This window comes from Typopeltis vanoorti, chromosome 3, assembly GCF_054136105.1.
Source record: "Typopeltis vanoorti isolate ZY-2024b chromosome 3, IOZ_Tvanoo_1.0, whole genome shotgun sequence".
NCBI lineage: Eukaryota > Metazoa > Arthropoda > Arachnida > Uropygi > Thelyphonidae > Typopeltis > Typopeltis vanoorti.
In genome coordinates this window covers 57,077,204-57,091,050 of record NC_143551.1, presented here as the reverse complement: position 1 = coordinate 57,091,050, position 13,847 = coordinate 57,077,204, and the positions used below count along the sequence as shown (strand labels likewise).

The following is a 13,847-nucleotide window of genomic DNA, read 5'->3' as shown; positions in this document are numbered from 1 at the left end:
ATTTTGCATGAAGATCTAGGTATTATCAGAGGTGAATGGAAATGAAATGTGATCTTTCTTGCATGAAATAAGACAACTGTTTTGGTAGCATTTGAAGTGAACAAGATAGCCCTAATCCTACTGAAATATGTTTAAGAAAGTTATTGACACAAGGGTAGTGTTGTGCTCTTGTGAATCTGGAATGCAGTCAGGCCAAAGCTTACATGAGATGCCATTCGTACATGATTTTGACACTTCACTCCATGCCACTGAAATGTTGGAGATTCCTTTCATGATGTATGATTTCCAGTAGTCTCTCAATGTGACATTATTGGACACTTGAATAGCCTCAGCAATTCCCTTGAGTGTTGTCCTTAATAAGACTCGTTGCATTTTATATTCTGTTTGTTTATTTATTTAAATTTTAAACTTTAGGTTAATCCTTCAGTATCATAGTTTTATTTCAGTGTAAGGACCATCTGTGTGTAGGAAGTCAGGCAGAGTCATGACTCATTGCCTCTTCCAGTCATAATCTATGAGAGGTGTAAACGTAAAGCAGCATAAACAACCATACCTGTACTAGCTCTGATGAAATGCCTCTGAAGGTGTAAAGTTACCATACAAGTTTCTTCAAACTTCCTGCTGAAGCCAATAGGTGAGCAATTTTGAATAATATTTGCTAGGATATGCTGTGTACTGTTAAGCAAGCTCAGCAAAATCCATATTGTTGATCATGGATTAACTGGTTGGCCTTCAGGTCAGATTGATGATCCCCATTGTTTGAGAGAATTAACGTGAGCAGTGGGATAATAGCTAGTTATCTGATCTTATTCCTTTGAAATGGATTTGGATGTAGGTTTATTTCTATGATGCATGAGTAGGAAAGATTGTAAATGCAGAACATGGATAATTTTGCAGGATATTTTTTAAGCAAAATTGAAGGTTATACCATCAGGTCCAGAAGACTTCTTGCAATCTTAACTCCTCTGATCAGGAGTTGGCAGAGAAAACTGATATCAGGAGGTCAGTCTTTTCTTTGGTTGATGTTACCATAGTATTATCAAAATGAGAGAGAGAGAGAATGGATAAGTAGTTGCGTGTGTAAAGGCTTAAGTGCTGTGAGGACATCATGTTGGAGGCTTAATGGATTTTTTACAACACTCAAAAAGAATTAAAATAGAAGTTAATACTTCCTATATTTTGTCCTAGTCACTAGGACATCTACGGGGATTACAAAAACAATTAATGTAACATATACACAAATAACAAACAATACTAAACAATACTTTGGTAAACCGTATATTCGGTTTACCAAAAATCCACAAACCCAATTCCCCACTCAGGCCTATAGTAGATGCAACCAATGCACCTTGCTATAGACTATCTAAACAGCTGGCCAACTCTCTGATCCCCCTCACCAGAAGGTCCCCTTCCTATATAAAAAACTCGACCCACTTTAAAGCCCTCACAGAAAATTTAACCTTGAATAAGACAGACATATTGGTAAGCTTTGATATCTCCTCTTTGTTTACCAATATTCCCTTGATTGACACCTTATCTCTCTTAGAAAACGTTTTTCCCTCTGACATCTTAGATCTCTTTTCCTTTGCCATTAACTCTGGGTATTTCTCTTGGAACAACAAAATCTACAAGCAGATAGAGGGAACTGCCATGGGTTCCCCCCTCTCACCCCCCCCTTGCCAATTTCTATATGGAAGATTTCGAAAAACGAGCCATAGACTCAGCCCCACTCAAACTTTCTATCTGGCTAAGATATGTAGATGATGTGTTCTCTATTTGGCCTCATGGCCCAGACACGTTAGACTCCTTCCTCAGTCATCTCAATAGTCTACATCCAAGAATCCAGTTCACTATGGAAAAGGAAAAGAACAATTGTTTACCCTTCCTAGACACCTTAGTCACACGCTTGCCTAATGATACACTTACCTTCACCGTATACAGAAAACCCACACACACAGGCAGATACATTCACAAACTCTCCCACCACCACCCCTCTCAACAATATGGCATTATTAAAACCCTTACCAAGAGAGCCCACAATCTTTGTTCCAGTGGAACCGCCCTCACTACTGAGCTTAACCACATACAGCACTTTCCTCTCCAATGGCTACAGCGATCACAGTATCAAAAAAATAATCAACTCCTCCCCCATTCCCCGTCCTTCTCGTCAACAAGATTTTAAAAATGCCATCACCATACCCTACATCCGTGGCACATCCGAAAAAATAGCCAAGATACTAAAAAAAGTACAACCTACACACAGCATATAAGCCCCACTGCAAACTTGCTACCCTTATCCGTTCTACGAAAGATCAGCTCCCTCCTCTCGCTCTGCCTGGAGTTTACAAAGTACCCTGTTCCTGTAAGCTGGCGTACTTTGGACAGACAGACAGGCAGATCAGCATCCATCCGTCTAGAGGAACACAAGTCGTACATCTTCAAACACAACTATGGCTATTCAGGCTTGGCTGACCATGGTTTGGACACCACCCACAGGGTATCATGGAAGAAAACCACCATGCTCCACCACAGCAAATTCAAGAAAGAGAGACTTTTCTTAGAAGCAGCAGCAGCTCTCAAAAACCAACCAAATCTCAATAAATACTGTTGCATTAAGCTTCCGAAGATTTGGGAAACACTCATCACCAGAGTTCCCACCTTACATTCCAGGCCACCTACTACTGCCCTTAGAGGGCGCTCTACCTAGATAGGACTTTAGTGTCACCCACGTGGTTGGGCTTAGTATTGTTTGTTATTTGTGTATATGTTACATTAATTGTTTTTGTAATCCCTGTAGATGTCCTAGTGACTAGGACGAAATATAGGAAGTATTAAATTCTGTTTTAATTCTTTTTGAGTGTTGTAAAAAAATCCATTAAGCCTCCAACATGATGTAGTTGGTTCAGTGGCTTTGGCAAGAGTTTAGAACTGTAGCTTGACTGCTATTTGAAGAGGTGGCAAATTTTCTGCATTTGCTTTAGATGAATTTGGACTGACGTTTTTTATCTGTTTCAAGCTGCAGTGTATGCTGAATGTCAAATTTTTATTTTTTAATGCTTTGATACTTTTGTTAGAAAACTATCTTTGGATAGTGGTTAGGGGATGAAGGATCTTCATTCCATCAAGGATTATTTTTGTTACTTGGTCCAAACAGGTGTTTCTATCAGAGGAGTGAAAACATAATCGAAAGAAATCAATCCAAAGAAATAAATTCTCTGCCTCATTTTGTTTCGTTTATCTGCTGCCTCTGCCATTCTCCCAATTCTGATAATCATTTTGACATCTTTGACTTCCTATCTTCTGAGCTAAATTTCATCTACTCAGTTTCCAACCAGTGAAATCATTCTTCACACATTATCTATAATTCTTATTGACTCCCTTTTTCAAATTTCACTGACTAGGCTGGAAGAGAGATAGATTTTTGCTGTAATCAGTTGCTTAAAACAGATAATTCATCTCATTACCAAAATTCCCAAAAATTCTCTTCACTGACCCAATACTATTTATTTTTAACTTATTCTCCTTCTAGGTACTCTATTCAGGTGACTGCTTCCCTTGGTAATTCAGACTACAATCTCATCCAAGTTTTATGGAACATCTTTCTTTCAGCCATTCACAACTTTATGTGCTAGGAAGACTTATGTGACTTCTCCTTTCCATGATCAGATTACTATTTTTGTTCTTCAGATCCAAATACCTTTTGTGATCATGTTACAGAAGTAATCCATATTGGAATGGAAACTTTCATTTCTCACTCTATTCAAATTTCCCACTCCAATCCAATCATATCATAAACCATGGCTCTCCAAGAAGTGTGTCAGGGTTGTCCAAGGAAAGCAAACAGCCTTTCACAAGTGGGCTTGAGACCAAAACACCAACCTCCTTCATAGCCTACAAAGCTGCCTGCAACACTTGTAAAACCACCTAACATTAAAAGGGCAAAGTAAATTCAAGAAGAATAAATGTAGGAAATCTGCTGCTTGCACCACTTGCAGTCACACCTTCTGGTCCCTGACAAAACTGTTGGGAGCAACTTTTGTCTATCTCTGCTACCTCCTCTATCTCGTCCTAACAGGTAGCATTGTAACATCATCTAAAGAAAAGGCTGTCTTGGCTTCAAAGTCCTCCATAGATGAACATAGCAAATTACGTCCTCCTTTGCCTAGAACATTGTATCTCATACCTCCTGTGACCTTCTGCCAGGAAGACACACAAGAATCTTGAATAATGTGGATACAACAAAGGCAGCCAGACCTGATGGAATTCCACCCATTGTGGTCAAGAGATGTCCTCCTTAACACTTTGTTCTTTGTCATCTATTCACTAAATTGTACTCAGCTGGCATCCACCCTACAGCATAGAAAAAAGCAAAATCATATACAACCAGTTCCCATAAAAGAACATAAATGTTTATCATCAAACTGTTCATCTATTGCTCTCACATTAGTTTTTCTAAAGTAATGAAGAAGGTTATAAACAGTCAACTTCATCACTTTGAGAACTGCTATTTAATTAGTAACCACCAGTATGGATTTTGCCATTCTAGATCCATAGATCTCCTGGCCTATATCATGCACCTTTGGATCCATTCCATGGAAATGGGTAGAGAAACCTGTGCTATTGCTCAACATCTCCAAAGCTTTTGATAGGATTCTGCAATGAGGGCTTCTCAACAAGTTACCGTCATGTGGACTGCCTTCGTCCCTGTTAAACGAACTGCTAGTTTTCTCTCAGATTGATCTCTATGTGTAAAGATGGATGATGTTCTCTCTTCAGGCTTTTCTGTTAGTTGCCAATCTCCCTCGGGTCTCTGTCATTTCACCTGCCCTCTTCTTTTTATTTTATTTTATTTTATTTATTATTATTATTTTTTTTATATAAATGACCTGCTTTCATTGACTGCAAACTTTGTTCGTAGTTTTGTTAATGATAGCACACTCCATTCATCTTACTCATTTGACAAGCCTTTCAGTGCTCCAAGATCATCTGTAATAAGTGACCTGAACACTTATCTCCTTAGTATCCTTGATTGGGGTGAAAGCAACCTAGTCAACTTTCAATGCTTCCAAAATAGAGTTTTGCTTGTTTTCTCATGAAAAAGACCTCAGGTCTTTTCCACTTACTATTGATAATGCTCAGCAGAACAGTCGAGACCATATCTCTTTTGGGACTGACTCTTACTTCAAACCTTTTTCTGGCATAATCATATCACTTCTATAGCATCATCAGCTTCCAATAAACTTGCCATTTTTTTCTGCTCAAGATGGTACTTCTCTGCTGAACAGTTACTCTATATATCCCAAATCTGACCAATATTGGAATATCTCATATCTGGGGTGGTGCATCTGACTCCTAAAAATTCTCAGTGCTGTTCAGAAAAGGGCAGTCAGGTTGGTTAATGACACATCTTTTACAGACTCGTTTCAGCCACTTTCCCATAGATCATTTTTTACATTGTCTTTTCTAGAGATATTTTCCATGGCAATTATTCTGCAGAACTAGAAACTATTGTTCCTCCTATTTCTGCCAGATCTACAGGAACTCTATCAACAGCTGCTCAACATCCCTTTACAGTTGAATTGTATACTCGCTGAACCTGCTACTCCATCTTTCATTTCTTCCACCTCAATTCTGTGGAATAGTCTCCCCCATGATGCATTTCCAGAGGACTACCATTTCCAACAGTTCGAGAAGAATACCAGCAGATTACTCTACTCTGACTCTGCCCCCCGACCACAGCATTTGTTTGCTATAGGCTATTCTGCCTGTTGTGTGTGGGAGAAATATAAAAAAGGAAAGGAATGGAGGATTAGAAATCATGACGTTCCATTTCACAACCTTATAGTGGTCAAGGACATGGGACTTACAGGGCTGAAAGAAGGATATTCCACAGAAAAGGAAACTTGGACAATGATATTTGAACTGCGAAGAAAATTGATATTATAATATATTTGGAAGGAGAACTGATTAAAATAAAAATCAAGGGTATTGAGAAGATATGGGATCATCAGGTATTCTGCTGGCATAGCTTAAATATCAGATTAGATAAAAGCAGATACAAACTGAGAATAAATGATTATCTGTTTGTATCAAGTAGTCTAACAAATGAGTCACAATTGGTCAAATGGCAGTGCAATATAGTACAGTCATTCTGCAAAGGAGCATGTTGTCAGAATGTTCAGTGAAGCACTAGTGGAACTGTGGGTGAATGCCAGCCTACTTGAATTTGAATGAAGTTTTACCTAGTAACTTCCTTCATGTACCATACCACAAGGCACAAGACATTCAGAATGGTTTCACAATCCAATGATGACTTTACCATATTTTATTGGACCTTAGTTACTCATGTCAGCCTATTATTGAACAATTCATTCCACCTCGTCCCATAAATGGGAGGAGGTGGAATGAGCTATTCACAACATATTCGACTGTTATTTGGTGCAATGCAAGATAAAACAGGCATTAACATACTGACTTCATAGCCTTTGTTACTTTATCCATAATTCTAACTGCCTAACTTCAAAATGCAATCACATTTGCATAATATCTATTTGAATGTTGTCACTTTGAGTATATGCCTTGATGAGCTGGGGCTGTTTTGAGGTCTAAAAGGATGTTGCCATCTACATGGTTTCATTATAGTGAACTTGTAAAGGATGAGAGGAACTATTTGTCATAGTGGAGTTTGTTGTTGTAGTGAATTTCATTTAATGTGGTATCAATGTTGTGGAATTTGTGGAGGTTTTCTTTAGTTTATCCTAGTAAGAGAGAAATAATTTACTGTAATGGTGTCTGTGTGTGTTCATGAAAATGTATGTCATATTGCAGGTTTGCTGTTAGATAATTGTACCTAACAAGCTGCTTACTGTGTGGTGGGGAGATCCAGGCATCACAGAATTCTTTTGTCTGGGAAGGAGACTATATGGCAAAATAGTTGCATACATTATGATATCCATACAAATGAAACATTTGGTAATGATATACATCCACTTACATAATGAACATTTGATGTAGAGCACAGTGAAGTGATAAATTTCTCAGCAGTATGAAATGGAAATCATTCCCATTTCTGAAGAATTAGAAAATTAAATTAAATAACAATATGCACATAGCTTTCTGATTTTCTGCAGGAGCCATTACAGCCAGTCACTGACTGCAACTATTGCAGTCATACAAAAAAGAAAAAGATATTAGAGAAACTTAAATCCTTGAATGATTAGAGTGCTATAATTGAAGTACAGGGTGATCAAAATTAAAGTATCCCTGTTCAGGACCTTGTGTAGCACCATCCAGTGGTTTTGAAATGCTGTGAAACTTTGCAGGAATACATTGTGCATCATGCAAAAGTAATATCTGAGAAAAGAAGTTCCAAAATTCACCACCAATGGTGGTGAATTTTGGAACTTCTTTTCATATCACACAGCAGGTGACAGGAAGGTTTAAAAAGATGGACATGGGATTTTCCCCTTCGTTCTAATTGTTAATAATATCCACAGTGATGGATCTAACCTTGCCCCCAACATGCTTTTCTTGTGTATTGCCTAAACAATTGCAATATTGTTGCACTCTCATAGTTTTGTTGCCTGAGCAAATGTCAATGAGGTCCACTATCTCCTTGTGTTCTGCAACGAATGATTAGTCACTGAAGAAACGTGATTGTTGGGAGTTAGACCTAGCAGAAGTTGCAAACCAATCAGTTCACAACAAGTGAATGAAGTTGCTACTGCTGTTGTGGAGCTCTGTGAATAACATTTAGTTCCTGCACTGTATGTGCTGTATCAAGACACACATGGATATGCCTTACATAACTGTCTGGAAAATTCTATAGAAGATTCTGAATTTCTACCCATTCAAGATAACCCTGACACAGAAGTTGACTGACATTCACTTTAACATTCCTTGCTCAAGTGGAGTTGGATGCTGTGCAGCTTTGGATGGTTTTGGTAGGAAATGAGGCTCACTTTCACCTAAACAGAGCTGTGAATATCCACAATTGCTGGTATGGGCTATGCAAAAACCTGCATGCAATCCAAAAAAAATTCCTTTGCATTGGCCCAAAGTTACTGTTTGGTGCAGGCTTACAGCTTAATTTATCATTGGACTATTCTTCTTTGAGGGCATTCATCAGTCAGGTCCTGTGACCTGCTCAGTTACTGCTGAGAGGTATCACAATATGACAACTGATGTGTGGAGGGGCCCCTCCACACATCTGTTGATCCATACAAGAGGTTCTTTGAAAACATTTCACAGAAGTTAGAATGATCAGCCAAGCAGTTTCCCACTGCATGGCTGGCTCTGGGGATTTTTCAAAGGCAGTGTTTATCGGGATCATCCTGATAACTTGCCAGCACTGAAAGACCATATAACACAGCATGTGCGTCCCAACTAGCTGCGTTCTGCATTGAACACACAGTGCAAATGATCCAGTTTGTGGCATACCAGGAAGGGAAGCTTGTGAATGCATAATGGAAGTGAATAAAAATGTGTTATTTATGCTTGTCACTTTTCTCCTTACATACACAGAAAAATTACATCTACATTTGGTACATTGTACAAAATTCACCACCTCCTTGGTGGTGAATTTTGAAGCTATTTTTTTCCTTCCTCTCAGATATTGCTTCTGTATGATGCACAATGTTTTCCTGCAAAGTTTCACAGCATTTGGATCACTAGGTGGTGCTCCACAAGGGCTTAAACAGGAATACTTTAAATTTGATCACCCTGTATATATCTTAAAATATCTTTTAGTAATCTGATTCTGCATATTTCTTCTCTATGCTGCAGAAATATAGTCAGCTCTTACAATAATAAACTTGTTGGAATGAAAGGAATAGTTTGCTATAGGACTTTAGAACTTTGGGGATTTCTTGTAATAAGAGTTGACTACTTGAACAAGTGATTTTTTTTTAAAATTTATATTTATTTATTTATTTTTTTTATAGCATGGCCACTTACTTGGTGAAGAAGACTATGGATCATTCCATTCCTGACATATAAATAGAGGAGATGAATTCTTTTAATTACAATCCTGCAAAACTGAATTTATTCAATAATAAAAAAAGTTTATAATTGTGTTGCACAGAAACTGATTAATTATAATATAATTTTGTATCAAAATCCACTTAGATATTAACAATGTTGAAACTTTGCCAGTAGGAAGACAATACAATTTTCAGCAAATCTAGTACCATCTCAAAAAAAAAAAAAAACTAAAAAAATATGTTACTTAGATTCTTTGAATATGCCACATAGCATTAATACCTTTTTTAAAATTGATTAATGCAGTATTAACAGGTGTTTCGATAAATTACTTTGAAATAGTCACCAGCATTATATCTTTATGTACATAAAACTAAATATATTGGATTAAAAGGTGTACTTTTCTGAATTTTTGTCATTCGGTAAAGTCTAATTGTTTTATACTTTGTACTTGACATTAAATTTCATACCATAAAGTACATCCAAATATTACATTGATTTAAATATATTATTGAAGAGTTAGAGGGAAATATTTTAATGTATGCAATCACTGAATAGTATAAATTAATTTCATCAGTTTTTGTCATACAACATGTGTTTTTATTTTTTTTAAATGACATTTCATCCAGATAAGTATCTAATTTTGTTGACTGTTTTACCTGTTATCATAAAGCTTTATCAAGTATATTATCTTTACCAGTATAGTTTTAACATATGTACACTTCATAATAACAAAAAATAATGATATAAATTTAATTCTAAATGTAAGCTATATCTTTTTCTCTATTGATTTTACTTATTCAGCCATTGTTTTTATTTTATTTTTTCCAAGTTTTGGATGTTTTGCATCCATTAGTATGTTTCATGTTGTTTTTGTTTCTGATTAAGGTCACTTGTTCTTTTCTTATGAACTGTAAAGTGTAAATAAGATGTCTTTTCATGCATTCATGAAAGCTATTTTTTCATTATTAAAATTTTGTACTTAGTCTTAAGAACCAGTAGTTTGATGGCTATTAAGATGACTGTCTTTTGTACTGTAAAAGTGCCTTGGTGCCATTTAATACCTCTGTATACATGTGACAAATAAAATAGTTCATGTACAGAAGCCGTGTTATATTGAAGGTTAAATCTATTGGAAATCAGATGGTACTAGCAGCATGGTGCATAGTTTAATTCATAGTGTGAACAATATATATTACTGGATTTATTAGAAAAACTAATGAAGATCCTCTTCTCCGGAGTATAATCCTTATGTTTATTCTGCAGAAATACTTTCAAGAAAACACTATCATCGCTGTTCATGACAAGGAATTATATTGCATCTGCTCTGTACATGAAGTAAAATTCATGCTAAAGAACTAATTAATAATAAATATTCATTATAGCCTGGTGTGGTTGGATGAAAAGTAGAATCTTATTCAGAAAAAATAGATGCCTAGTTTTTAAAGGACAAAGAAGTTATTGACCTGATGTGATATGTTTATTCCAGAAAAGATATATCAATTCAAGGGGTGAGATCTGATCCTGTGTGGTGAAAAAAGAAAGGGGGGGGGAAGCAAGACTGTTTTGGTAGCATTAAAAGTGTTAGGTGTCTGTAAATTACATGTGTTCTCTGACCAATTTGCTGGAAAAAATCATTTTCCTGGAGAAAACACCTTGCTATCTCATATAACAAACTATATGTTGGAGACTAAACATGGAACTTGGTCATACATCTGTGTGTGTGTGTGTGTGTGTGAAAACAGTCTAAAACACACATAGGTATTAGTTTTATGTAACTTTCAATTTTCCTCTCATCATGACAAGAATCTAACCCTGATCTTGAGTAAAGGAACATCTTGTTGCTTCAAACCCTCAGTAAGTGGAACAGCGATGCGATATGGGACATAGAAAGTGATGTACAACTAATACCTATATGTACATATTACCGTATTTACTCGAACATAACTTGCCTTCGCATATATCTCGCACCCCTGATTTTACTTTACGAAAATTAAATTTTAAAAAAAAGTTTACCTCGCAAATGAAAAAAGTTTAAACAACGATGTGCAATCATGCTCACAATTACTGTAGATTGAAGAAAGTTGCCTCCTTACGTACTATTCAAAAGGAAAACAATGTTGAAGGGAAAATTTGTCTGGAAATGAGTTATATTGATATATGATGTGTGATGTATGACAAAGTTTCATGTTTATTCTCTACTGTATGGTTTTTGGATAATCTAGCAAAGGTCCCCAAACGTGCCCTCTTAAAATATTGTATAAACTGCATGCTCCCCTTCTAGAACAAATGCAAATGAACAGATTTGACATGAAAATTATCTATGAATATAATATTTTTTGACTGTATAGTAAATTAGATGCATGCAATTTAAGACTGAAATAATGTCTTGTGTTGAAGCATATATTTCAGTAGAAATTTCAACTTTTTGCTAAATACAAACCAAACCAGCCTATTTCTGTCACTCCTAAAAATGTAATTTCTCCTTTGTTATTACTAATTCTTGCCTCTATTATAAATTTCTTCTAAATGCAAATTATCTTGTTTTTTTGACAAATGGACCAATGAATTGTAAAGCATTTCAAAACACTGATCATATATTCAGTTGATTACTCAGAAGTCTGTCTTACAGGACATAGCATTTTTTGCTTGCTACTTAGTATCTACAAATTTGAACATCTCTAAAGAGATTGCTGAGGTTCATCTACATACAATCTATGGCTGAAATCTGATAAACTTTTTCAGCATTATTAAATAACTTTTTTTTTGTTATCTTGTTTCTGACATGACATCCTCACAACTGTATGCAAGATAACTGTTTATATTTACAACACAGTTTTAGTGTCATTTGAATTTTCTATTGTTTACTCTACCATGAAGATGGTTTACATGTAAACTAAAATCTGTATGTTACATTTTAATTTTTATTAAAATATCTTTACTGTGGTTACATGTTTTCATTTCTGAATGGAATTTTCAGTTATTCTTTCACTTATTATATGAGCAAAAGTTTGCATATGAAGTTACTTCAAAACAGACATCAACAAAATAACACTAATAGTGTGTGTGTGTGCATGCATGCATGCGCACAACTTCTCCTTATAGGATATTTAAACAGTTAAACATCGAAAAGCTCTGAAGTTTAAATTTTCCAAGCTGAAAACTAATCTAAGACAATGTTCTTCCAAAGCTCAAGATTATCATTAAATGAACCAATTTTGAATTAAGAATTGTCTAGGATTAAACATTTCTCATTTATATACTATTCAAGTATATCCCCTGAAAGGGAAGGGGATTTTTTTGCTGTCACTCCAGCTAGTCAGAATACTTTTCCTATCACAAATAATATATCAAAAATATTAAAGAATAAATGTCTGTTATCATTTTATAACTAACAAACACAGTACTTAATTTCTAAACAAAATTTTAAGTAAACAAGAACTTCAGCATAGAGTTCCCTTGTTGCACATAAGTGTGCAACAAGGGAACTTATTCTTTCAATAAGTCTTTGTCAGGATCCTATTTATTAGCTTATTAGTGTGTTTAAAGATTTCAGCTATTCTGATAGCTGCTTTGAATTGTTATCAGAATAGCTGAAATCTTTAAACACACTAATAAGCTAATAAATAAGATCCTGACAAAGATGACTTATTGAAAGAATAAGTATTTGTCATTTTCAAAACTAAATTTGAATAACTTGATTTTTGTCACTTGACTGTAAAACAATAACAGATTTTTTTTAACATGAATTTATTTACTTTCCAGAGAGATAGTGCATATAATTCCCATAGACAGGCTTATACATTGTTATGCATTGTTAAATCACTTAAGGAATTGAACAACGTAGATACGAATATAAATTAAATTACACTTTAATAAATATTTGCGATATTTTGGCAACGTCACGTTGCCATCTTCAAAAGGAATTTACAAAAAAAGGCATGTGCACGTAGGCATTACAACACTAACTGAGAATGAAGAGATGAAGCTATTGTTCTCCTAAAAGTCCTGATGGTGCCCTCTAGCAGGCTAAGTAGGTGTTCTTGGCCGTTGGGCTGAAGGTCTGCTGATGTAAGCCTCCCATATTTGGGGCAGTCGCATACAACCAAATTTGTTGAGGTTTGGAGAGTTTCTTAGGGCTGAGGCTGATTCCATAAATAGTCTTTCAAATTTGTATTTGCTACGGTGTATTACTGTAGCTTTCTTCCACCGTATTCTGTGGCGTGTATCCAGAAAATGGTCTGCAAGACCAGAATGGCTGTACTTGTGAAAACGGATGTAGTCCTTGTGTTCTAGTAGCAAGACTTATACGTTGGTTAGACATAACTGGTAATTAGTTTACGCCAAGACTACCAAATTAGCCCGCAAGAGGGCACCATTAGGACTTTAGGAACAATATTAGTTTCTTGCTTTCTTCCTCATTTGCTTTGTGTTAGTTCCTGAGTGCACATACCATATCTTTGTTCCTGAAGATGGCAATGTGACGTTGCCGAAATATAGAAGTTATTCATTAAAGTTACCTTTAATTAATATACTTTATATGCGTTAATTCCGTAAACTAATTACCACTTATGTCTAACCAACGTATAAGTCTTGCTACTAGAATCATGATCATCCACGGAGATGCAATCGCACGAAAGGCCCGTCAATACGGCAAATTGAGGTTGAAGATATCTAGGCAAATAAATCGTCTGACCTTCCTAAAACGCTGCCGGGATAACAAAGTGATCCCTAATTGTGTCAAATTGAAGCACCGTTTTACTTCCGAGAAAGCTCTACGCATTTATAACCGCACTAGCTTCGCCCTGTTAAGAGAACAAATTACCGCGACGTGCGTTCTCCTTGCCGATGAAAACAAAACCTTACGG

At 35.9% G+C, this 13,847-nt stretch overlaps 1 protein-coding gene across 1 annotated transcript in view; it reads left to right on the top strand.

Annotated features, from left to right (window-relative positions):
• Positions 1–10,084, top strand: part of LOC150108171 (syntenin-1-like) — a 100,280-nt gene extending 90,196 nt beyond the window's left edge. The window contains exon 8 of the mRNA XM_090390628.1: positions 8,943–10,084. Coding sequence (XP_090246754.1) covers positions 8,943–8,997 — 55 coding nt within the window. The 3' untranslated portion in view covers positions 8,998–10,084. The remainder of the gene's footprint in view (positions 1–8,942) is intronic.
• The last annotated feature ends 3,763 nt before the right edge of the window (positions 10,085–13,847 follow it).